Below are 11,289 nucleotides of genomic sequence, written 5' to 3'. Positions count from 1 at the left end.
TTAGGTGTTAACCTATCTAACTTTATTTCTTCTTGTAACTTGCTATCTTGATTATTGTGTATCCTCCTCTTCAGGTTTTCTCTTTTTAATTTTAGTTGGGTCTTACGTTTTCTGTATATATGCAAAGATTTTTACGCAGAGATTTATTTGCAGGGATTATACTCCATTACAGACGAACATATGAAGACTGTTTCAACTATGTTTTTATTTATTTATTTATTTATACATGCATTGCATTTTATCTTTATTACTGTCGGAGGTCTTTCACGGAAGTTGCTCTCAACCTGGCATTGGGGGCAGCCTACTACCCTACCTCCCCTTACCCCCATTGCATATGGGAATAGGGTTTTGTTGTTGTTGTTGTTGATTTTTTTCCACATTTTTTCTATCAAATTTGGTATATATCATTGTATGTACCAAAGTTCATATTTTTGTTAGTATAATTAAAATTTTGAGTTAATTTTATTTTATTTTTAAATGCACAAACCAAGCGAGGTAAGTGGTAAAAGAGTTGTTGAATATTTTTTTAGATCTCGAGTTTAAGTATCATGAATATCAAGAGTGTAAACGTATTATTTTTGAACAAATATTATTTTGTATTTAATTCAAATTACTTAAAAAAAAATATGTATTATTTATTTCTTTTGAGTTCTTATATATATATATATATGGGGTGAGTTCAAATGTGTTTAAATAAATTGTTATTGATTCAAGGGTTAATGTTATGGATAAGAATGAATGGAATTTGATTGCTATTCAAATAATTATTTTTTAAGAAAATAAATTATTTGAGTTAATTTAAATTTTTAGTTTATATTTCGATTTTGATTTGAATTTAAATTTATAAATTTTAAATAACTAAAATTGAAATTGAAACAACATCGATATGGTCTTTAACTGATTAATTTGATTATTTCATAATTTAGCCTATTATTTTCTTGTTTCTTTATTGTTTTTATTGTCTTTAAGTTTATTTTGTGTAATTTTAATTCATATTTTTTATAACAAGTGTTTTCTTTTTTAATCTAGCTTCTTAACTTTGTATTTTATTTAATTTGATCCTTTGACTGCAACTTTTGTAAATTATTTTTTTTCAGTCATCCCTTGAATCATTTATACTTTCATCAACATTTTGTACTTCAAGTTCTTTTTCCAAAAAATAACATTATAAACATATTACATAATTTTATATGGTATTAAATTTATTAAATATCATTATACATCTTACTTATATATATAAAAAAAGAATACAATATATATGTATCGTATATAATTAAAGACAATCATCTAAATTGAAACCAATCAATACCATTACATTATAAATAGTTATATTTAAAAGTGATCAAAAACTCAAACAAATATATTTAGTTTGATTTGATTCAAATTTTATAAATTCAATCTGAAAAAATAAATAAAATTTAAATGATAAAATAATATTCATAAACTCGGTTAATTTAATTTTTTTCACTCTATTCAATTTGATAAAATATTCGCTTAGTTTAGGGGTTGACGAGTTAACTCAACACATTAATATGAGGTTGAATTATGGTTTGATCCCTTTATTTTGTTAAAATAGGTTACACAATTAACTATTTTGACATTTTAACACCACTTCATAAAGCATTTTAATCAATTCGTTAACGGCGTTATCTATTTGTATCGACATTATAAAGAGGATCAAATTATATTAAATCAAAATATAAGGACTGTATCAATATCAAATTGTAAAAGAATAGAGGGACTAAATTCAGAATTTTACATATTATCATGATGTCTGCAAGAAGCACGTGCAAAGCGCATGATCACCCGGTTGCCTTATTTTTTTTTTTCTAGAAGGCGAAATGGCTATTTTCACCGTCAGTTGCCAACAATTGTAGGAAATACTAGAACATGGCATTAAGAGCCACCGTACTTCGCCACATCCGGCTTCCCGTTCAAACCCTAACGGCGATCGGATCAAGGCCTCAGCCCCAATGGAGTTTCCTCCGGTTATTCTCATCGCACGACGATCACCTTACTAAAGAAGAAGTAATCGACAGAGTCCTCGACGTTGTCAAAAGCTTCCCCAAAGTCGACCGTTCAAGGGTTATCTCTTTTTTCTCACTTCCATTGCATCATTTTTTCCTCTTTGGTTCTGACCCAGTCCTTGAATTTTATGTTCCGTTTGTTGGGTGCTTAGAAATACATGATTTTGCAGTTACCCTTTTCGGGGATTACTTGATATTTGACACGATTTATAGTTGACGCATCAGATTTGCTCTTATTTCTCTCCGTTGAATATTTTTTTTATGGATTAGGTACCCATTTGATTGGTTGATCTGATGCTTTGTTTGATTTTCTAGAAAAAGAAATGTGGGTATTGAAAATAGGCTTAAAATTCTAAGATTGTTCTATATAATCTATTAATTGCATTTTTATTGTGGGCATTTTTTGTTTTCTGGTTTTCCATTTGTGAAAGTGAAAACTTCAGGTTGACTGTCTCAATAGGAAGCAATTTTAATTGTTATTTTAGGTTGGTTATTTTGCTATTCATGGTTAAAAAACAAAGGAATGGTTTCAAAAACCAATTTTGATGGATCTATGCTGGCATAACTTTGGGATAAGCTATTCGATGGAGGTACCATTCTTTACGTGTTTCTGATATTTTAGTTCAATGTACTTATTTATGGTATAAATTATGGATTTCTATGCAGGGTGTTGGCTTTTGTTCGATTTAAGTTCAATGTACTTATTTTAGGGTAGAAAGTATGGATTTCTATTCACGGTGTTTGCTTTTGTTCAATTTAAGTTCAATGTACTTATTTTGGGTAAGAAGTATGGATCTTTATGCATGGTGTTGCCTTTTGTTCGGTTTAAGTTCTTTCACCACAAGATGCATAACCTTGAATCTTGGAAACTCATGCATATTTGAGGGCATAATTTGTTACTGAGTAGGAAGGGAGTGTACTTTTGGTAACATCGAGTTCATTAATTCTCCTCTATATTAAGATGGATTTTAAATCTTTTTTCTCGACATTATAATGCTATAATAAAATACTAGGAGCAAATTATGCAAAAAATAATTGACCGTTTTATCACTTCAATTTTTCATTTTTCTGTAGAATATCAAGAGTAACTTAAAAGGCATGATCTTCAAGATGATCTCATACCTCTATGTATATTCTAGTAGCATCGTTGTCTTTTATTTCCCATCTTTGCTAGTTTCTTCCCTGTATTCTTTTCCAAATATTGCTCTTTATCATCTCCAAATTCTTGATTGTTGCAGTCCAAATGCATCTTCTTCTTGTATACCTTAATCATCAAATTTTCATTCCTTATAACAGGGAGTTAAAACTTATATTTGCGAAATGACTTATTGGGTGATTGAATCATCTTTATCAATCACTTGCAGGTGACTCCCGATGTTCATTTCCAGAAATATTTGGGGTTAGACAGCTTGGACAATGTGGAGATTGTCATGGCTCTAGAGGAAGAGTTCAAGCTGGAAATTCCGGACAAGGAGGCTGACAAAATTGACTCATGCAATCTTGCTATCGAGTACATATATAACCATCCAATGGCTGGTTAGTAACAAGGGTGTTTCTTGTTTGAATTTCAGTTGGGAAGAAGGATGACATATTCTGCTCTGTTTTTGTTCAAGATTTTAGGCGTTTGTATGAATTCACTCTGCATAACGAGGTTAAGACTGATGACCTGAACTTGTTTATACACCAAACGACGGCAGATTTAAGCTTCCGCAATAAACATCTCGCATTGCATGAATGTAATCTTTACCTTTTTGCTATTGTCGTGAGATAATGTTTTGCGTTTCTCTTTAACTTCTGCCCTTTACTTATGATACTCTAGCAGTTATCTTCTTTTTATTGAAATAAGAAACACCTTTTCCTATACCATAAATGGAGTAAACCTTGCTTCTTTCAGACGTTGGATTTCTGGATTCAATAACTGAATGATGCACATCCAGTAATGACTCCTGTCAACAATTTAAAAAAAACAATTAAATATCATTAAAAAACAATTATGACTTTTATTTGTAAAATTGGGGTTGAATTAATTTGAATTAAATTGAGTAGGAGTCGTCATCGATCTTTGGGCTAGGTAAGTTGAATACCTAAAAACATCTTTTAAAACAATTTTAAGAAAAATTGTTTTTAAGACAAAATTGGTATGCGTTTACCAAAAATCTGATTTAACAGGTTTGGGATTCGGTTACACGTAGGGAATGATTAACACCCCACAGTGCCCAAAATTGATACTTAGTCTCTTATACATTGTCGTAATGATGGAAATTATAAATCGAATATAAAGTTAAAATATGATCCATTTATTAAAGATTAATTAATTTGCCTTGAATTATTTATTAGGGAACATTCCTTTATTCGAGAATAAATCACCAGATTTGTACATCCTCCCATGGGAAGACTATCTATCGTCTTTCTCATTCGTAAAAGAATATTTTATCTTCGAATTAATTAAAAAAGAGTTAATATCGAAAATTTGTATAAAATAAATCATGATTTATTTTTTTATTAAAGATTAATTAATTTGCCTTGAATTATTTATTAGGGAACATTCCTTTATTCGAGAATAAATCACCAGATTTGCACATCCTCCAATGGGAAGACTATCTCGTCTATTTCTCATTCGTAAAAGAATATTTTATCTTCGAATTAATTAAAAAAGAGTTAATATCGAAAATTTGTATAGAATAAATCATGATTTATTTTTCCAAAATATACATCTTTAATACTAAAATTAAATAAAATTAAAATTAAAACATTAAACACTATGAAAATAAAATAATAATAAAAATTGAATAAATGAAATAAAATAAAATAAAAATATAATGACTATCATAAATTCGTAAAAAAGGATTCACGCTTTCAAGTTCCTATTATGTTTGAACGTAGTATCGGATTGCATCACTTCGATCAAGTGATATTTTTCACGCCCGTTCTACAAATACAGTTCTTGAAAATATTCGAATGAGATATTAACAAATAAAGAAATATAATTTTTTTATAAATATTAATCGAAATATATATAATGAATAATATATGCATACTCATAATAAAATATAAACAATAAAGAGATTTAGTACAAACATGACTAACATTTATTTTATTTTATTTATAGATATATATACACTTATTAGGAACATAAAATATATAAAAATATTTTTTCAAAATGTTAAGCATTCATACACGAGAATTTCATAAATAAATAAAAATATATAACATATTCTTACTTATATTATACCAATGAAAATAGAACATCAAGAAACCATAGTAATACATTCAGGGATCAAAAACTAAAAGGACGAAGCAGCAAGGATTAAATGGGTAATAGACCTCAAGCATTAAATTCCAAGTCAAAGAGGGTGACTAAAATAAATACTACGCTAAACATAAGGTGTAACACCCCAACCCATATCCGATCCGGATACGAATCCGAGATGTCACATTGACATTTAAAACCCTTTATTCATGCAAAATAACATAATATTTGAACTTATATTAAAAAATACAATTATATATTGTTCAATTGTGTTTACTATAAAATTTTGAGGCAAAAACATATTTATGAACAGTAAAATATGGTATGAACAGTACCGTGAACAACACCGTAAACAGTGAAAAAATTCGAATACAAATTGTGTGACGATGCACTGCTACAATACTGATACAGTAACTTTCGTAAAAATACGTATAAACTCATAAAAAATCTAAGCTTTCATCCGCATAAATTTATCAATTACATATATGCATTTAAAACATTACAAAACTCAATCATATGACTTTTCAAACCGATTAGAACATATCATATTTAAATCCCTTATTTACATGTCAACCACTATCTTTATTACAAAATACATACTATACATTTCTTTTCTGATCTGATCTTTAGAAAAGAGAAACTGACCTGTCTTGCATAATTTTTTTTACCACTCTTCCTCTTCTCGGAACCTACGCGTGAAACAAAATATCAATTAATTTAAAGAGACGAGTCTTAAAATCTTTTAATAATTTAAATTTTGATATTATAAATGAAAGAAGTCAGATTTAAAAAATTATTTTTATAATAAAATTTTATTTAAATTAATCAATGGATTGATAAATCAAATAACAATAGTTATAAAAGAGTAAATTATACGTTTAGTGCCTCTACTATCATTTTTGTTTCGTTTTTGGTCACCCAACTATTTTTCATTTCAAAATCATACCTAATGTTAGTTTTAATTTTGGTCACCTATCGTTAAAACATTAATGGTGATGCTGATACGTCACCATATGGTAATGCCATATCATCTTTAAAAAAAATAAAAAAGCTGCCAGATCAACAGTTATGTTACTTTTTTAACGGTGGATGACCAAAATGAAATAAAAAAATAACATCATATATGATTTTGAAATAAAAAATAATTGAATGATAAAAACAAAATAAAAGTAATAGTTGAAGTACTAACATGTATTTTATCCTAAAAATATGTTTGGGTTATTCATTGTGTAGACATTAATTTTTCACTTTCATTAAAATTAAAATTATTAATTTTATTATTATTATTAATATATTATTATTATTATTATTATTATTATATAAATAAATTACAAAACTGGAGGCCCGTTTACAAGCCCAAATCCCAGGCCCAACCAGAACTGGCCCAGACCCAAATGGAAACCCTGAACTGATTTGGGGTTTTAGCTAGGATTTTCAAACCCTAGCTCCCAGCCGCCGCTTCCAGTGAGCCCCAGCCGCCTCCAAGATTCCAGAATATCCACGAGGCGTCACCTCCACATCCAGCCGTCGTTGTTGACGTTTCCACTGCCAGCTGCCCCACGACGATGACACCTTGCTGCCCAGACGCCAACAGAGGATTCCAGAAGGCCAGCTGCCCCCACATGTCGCGGCTATGGGGTGAGTCACCACATAGCTCGGTGACTCACCGAGCTTCCCCCTCTGGACCGGTCCGAGCATGGCTCTGTGGTGGCTATAAAAGCCACCGGATCCTGCAAAACAGACGGCAAGACAGAGAGCAACAAAAAAAACAGAAACGAGAGAAGGAAAAAAACGAAGAAAAAAAAACTACCAACGATCCCAGTCAACGACGAACCAGTATAAAAAAAAGGAAAAGAGAAGAGAAGAGAGGAAAGAAACTTACTCTGTCATCGGAGAACCCCAACCGTCGCCAGAAACAACCAAAACCCGAAGGTATTTTCATAGATTTAATCCGATCAGGAGCTTTTTAAGAAAAACGGTCACCGGAACCGTCATTAGGATAGTTCGATCTACGTTTTGGTAAAAAAATAAAATTTCTCGGCCACCGGATGCGGTGGCCGCCAGTGAGGACGGCAGAGGCAGACGGCTGCCGGCCTATAACCGGCTTCCCTCCGGTGAGGGAAGCTAGAGAGAGGACAGAGAGAACTCTGGTTCTCTCATTTGAGAGAGAGAAGAGAGAAAGAAAAATGAGAGAGCTGGCCCTTCGGGCCAGCCGTTTGGGGAATTTATACCCCTTTCCAAACGACGCCGTTTTGGGAGGGGTATATCTGTAATTTCGTGCATGGCCAAACCCTTTCCGCAGCCATCCGAGTTTTGTAATTATTTATTTTAGTCACTGAAACTAACTTCTGAACGTTCTAATTCAGTCTTCAAATTTTATTTTATTATGTTTTAGTCATTACCAGTATTTTATATATATATTAGAGTAAATACCCATTTAGTCCCTCATAGTTTAATTAATATTTATCTTAATCACCTATTAATTAATTAGTTTAAATTAAACTATTAGTAATTATATTTTTATAATAATTCAAAATATGCCCTTTAATTTTGATATTTTACTTTTTAGTTAACAATATTTTGTTTCTTTTCATTTTTGACCCTGATTTTTTTTATATTTTGCAAATTAATATTATTGCTTTTTAATCATTATTTATTTATTATTTTTGTTATTACTTTTATATTATTTTATTATTATTTTCATATTAGTCACATAAATATATATATATATATATATTAAATAATAATGTGTATTTATTTTCAATATCAAAGAAAAGGGCAGTCTTAATACAACTGGATGTCCTATTCTAGTATTTTTAAAATTAAATATTAAAAATTATAATTTAATTTTATTTAAATTATTATATTTTAATATTATTTTTATATATCGAAGAAAGAGCTGTCTTAAGGCACTTAGAAGTCCTTTTCTGATATTTCTAAATAAGTAAATATCTTATTATGTTATATATTTTCTTAAAAATATTTGAAATAATAGAATTATGAATTAAATATATCTTTGAATTTTTAAATTTCTATTATTAGAGACAATTTATAATTAAAAAGTACCAATTTTGGGCGTTGTATCGGTGCTAATCCTTCCCCAAACATAACCGACCACAAATCCATTTTTATTATTAAAAAGAACGAATTTTTGGTTAAAACGCAGATCATTTTATCTTTTAATCGATGTTTTCTTAAAAACTCTTTTAAAGGATGATTTTTAGGTATTCGATTTACCTGACCCAAAAGGCCGATGGCGACTCCCAAAATATTTTTAAATCAAAAATCATTTTTTTATTCACATTATTTTCCCGCCGATTAAAAAAATTCGTGCCCGGACGAAAACCGGTTACGACAGCTTGGCGACTCCGCTGGGGACCGTCAAACTTTAAAATCAAATTGTAAATTGTCTCTTTCAGTTGGAAATTAAAAATTCATATATTTAATTTTTAATTCCTTTCTTTAAAATTTTTTATAACTTATTATTTTTATATTATTTTATTAATATTTTTATTTATTTATTTTATTCAGGTATTAATTATTTTATTTGTCTGTTAGAGGTTTGAACATTTCTCCTCACACACAACACTTGCATTGCATAACATAAGCTTTCTAATCAAGCTTGTCCCTTTTAAGTGGGAGTGAAAGCAACGTCTTCGTGAGAATTTATTCTCCGTGTCAAACCTAGCAAGTAACTTTCGGGGTTCATATGCTTTATGTCTTCGTGAGAATTTATTCTCCGTGTCATGCATAGAGAAATGTGTCCCCTCGAATTGAACTCGATCCGTTTAAGTCTGTAATGGACTAGGATTGAGGGTTGATAGCCCAAGAGGGAATCAATAAGGACAGCTCGAGTACCTTTACTCCTAGAATTGAAAACCTACATATAATAAACCCTATAAACTCTCTCGATCCGAAACCATGCCGAAATTTTGTCAGTAGGTATACACAAAGGAGAAATAAGCTCTAGCTTTTAATTTTATTTCCTTTTCTTTTTCCTGAATAAATGCATGCGAACTAGAAATCATGCGGTTAGGTTAATTTTTCCAAACAAAGCATGGAACTAGAAAGCATGAGGTTAAGATTTATACCTTGATAGATAGATTTTTTTAGTTGGTACTAACTATTCTATTTTTCTTATTTTTTCATGCATGTTACATTGCTCTAATCTGTTCATATTGATTTCTTTTGTTTGCATTGCATGATCATGGCATAACCAAAAGGTGTTTACTTGAAAGAATGTTCATCATATTGGAAAGAAATCCTAAATGGACAAAAAGTTTTATGATCAAACAAAATATGATGCGTCCAAGAAAAGACATCCTGAGGGAACTCTGAAGATAGAGGAGAGCTATGCATCCAAAGATCGTATGCCCATTGAAGAGCAAAAGGAGATACGAGAAATAAAGAGAGCAGATGTCCAAGATGATGGATAGAATATCTATTTTGGCCAAAAGAGAAGAGATTCCTACACAGAAAGAGAGAGAGCTCAATGAGCTTAACCCTGCAATGTCAGATATGCAAGGGACTTCGGATCTTAACCAACTTGAGAAATTACAGACAGTCATCATTCGTATTCACAAATCGTCTGGAGATACCAAAAAATGGTGACCACTGTAAAAGCTCCCAGAGATGAGAAGAAATCATGTAATCAGTAATCATCGAAGTTTGGTCTGCTCCCGAGGTTTAAAACTCAGGTTCAATCCAAGACAAAAGGTGGTTCTCATCTTGATACTATCCCCATATCATATAAAGAGTTGTATGAGAAGCTACTTGAAGCACGAGAAGTGGCTCCATATTATATAAAACCGTTCCAACCTCCGTATCCGAATTGGTATAACATCAACGTTTATTGTAAATATCATGCCGGAGCTCAAGGACATACCATTGAGAATTGTCTTGCCTTTAAACGTCGAGTCCAAAGTTTTTTGGATCAGGGAATCTTGCAGTTTATGATAAATGATTAACCTAGTTTGGTAATTGAAGATCCTGCCAGATCAACACCAAATGTATTCAAAGGTAATAGCATCAGTAGGGATGTCCAGAAGAAAGAAGATTTGCTGAGATTCGAAGCCCAAATATGTCATTTGAATGATCAAAACGATAAATTGAGCACCGAAATGGAAAGCATACAGGAAGATTTCCAGAAGGTCAGTCAAGCCTTTCAAAATGTTGGTATAGGGAACACCCCAGAAGAGTGGATAACAGGGGTCACCAAACTGAATAAGAACTGTAACATACATGAAGGACGAGCCAAGAAGTTTTATCATAATTCACGAGTTGCAGAAGAAAGATGCAATACGCCAGTTAGTTAATTGATAAGATGTCAAGTCGAAAATCAAAGGTTGAATAATGCTATGACCAACATGGAAGCATCATATCAGATTCATCATCTTGAGATCGATATTGAATTAAAAGCCACTATGGCCAAGAACAAAACATTGAGGAAATGTGTAGATGATTATAGAGATCTTGTACGAGAACTTCTTGAACATAAAGATTCTCTCACAAGAAAAAATGAACAATATTGTTTACAACTTCGAGAGTTAATGCAAAAGATGAAGGAAAAAGACAATATCATGAAGGAAGCCGCTGCTCAAGCAAACAATGTGGCTAATAAGTTGGTGGACTTAGCTGGTTTCACGAGATAGTTAAGGCAGATTGATAACTCCACACCTGAGTATAAGTGGAAGTTAGTTTGCCTTTTAAGGGAAATAGAGAAGTTAAGAGTGAAAGCTATCCCCTACATGTAAAAGTTTTGTTTGATGTACCGAAATTTTTGTGTTCAATGAAATCTGTTCTAAGATGACCACTCTTGAGTAACACCTTTTCATACATGCATTTACATTTTGTATCTGTGCATTTCCATTTTGTATTCTTACTTTTTACATCTTTGCATTACACAGTTTGCATTCTTATTTTTGCATTTATGCATTTTCACATTTACATTACATTTTCTTAGTATTGTTATATACATTAATTATAAAAACGTTAATAATCTATGAAAGGTTT

General features: G+C 30.9%; 1 protein-coding gene across 2 annotated transcripts; it reads left to right on the top strand.

Moving 5' to 3' along the window:
* The first annotated feature begins 1,843 nt into the window (after nt 1-1,843).
* On the top strand, nt 1,844-3,715 carry LOC120165233 (acyl carrier protein 1, mitochondrial-like). 2 transcript variants are annotated; one of them, XM_039174793.1, is made up of 2 exons: nt 1,844-2,082; nt 3,389-3,715. In XM_039174793.1, exons 1-2 carry the CDS (start codon nt 1,891-1,893, stop codon nt 3,566-3,568), a joined length of 372 nt encoding a protein of 123 aa, XP_039030724.1. In that variant the 5' UTR covers nt 1,844-1,890; the 3' UTR covers nt 3,569-3,715. The 2 variants fall into 2 exon arrangements, with proteins under 2 accessions (XP_039030724.1, XP_039030723.1); XM_039174792.1 differs by having other exon boundaries at nt 1,844-2,085; nt 3,392-3,715.
* The last annotated feature ends 7,574 nt before the right edge of the window (nt 3,716-11,289 follow it).

This window comes from Hibiscus syriacus, unplaced genomic scaffold (assembly GCF_006381635.1).
Source record: "Hibiscus syriacus cultivar Baekdansim isolate YM2019G1 unplaced genomic scaffold, ASM638163v2 tig00111582_pilon, whole genome shotgun sequence".
Taxonomy (NCBI): domain Eukaryota; kingdom Viridiplantae; phylum Streptophyta; class Magnoliopsida; order Malvales; family Malvaceae; genus Hibiscus; species Hibiscus syriacus.
Note: the sequence above shows the minus strand (reverse complement) of the source record. Positions and strands in the feature narration are given on the sequence as shown.

Coding starts and splice junctions, on each gene's coding strand:
- LOC120165233 (XM_039174793.1), top strand. CDS start 1,891: ATGGCATTAAGAGCCACCGTACTTCGCCACATCCGGCTTCCCGTTCAA. Junction 2,083..3,388: donor TCCCCAAAGTCGACCGTTCA/AGGGTTATCTCT, acceptor ATCAATCACTTG/CAGGTGACTCCCGATGTTCA.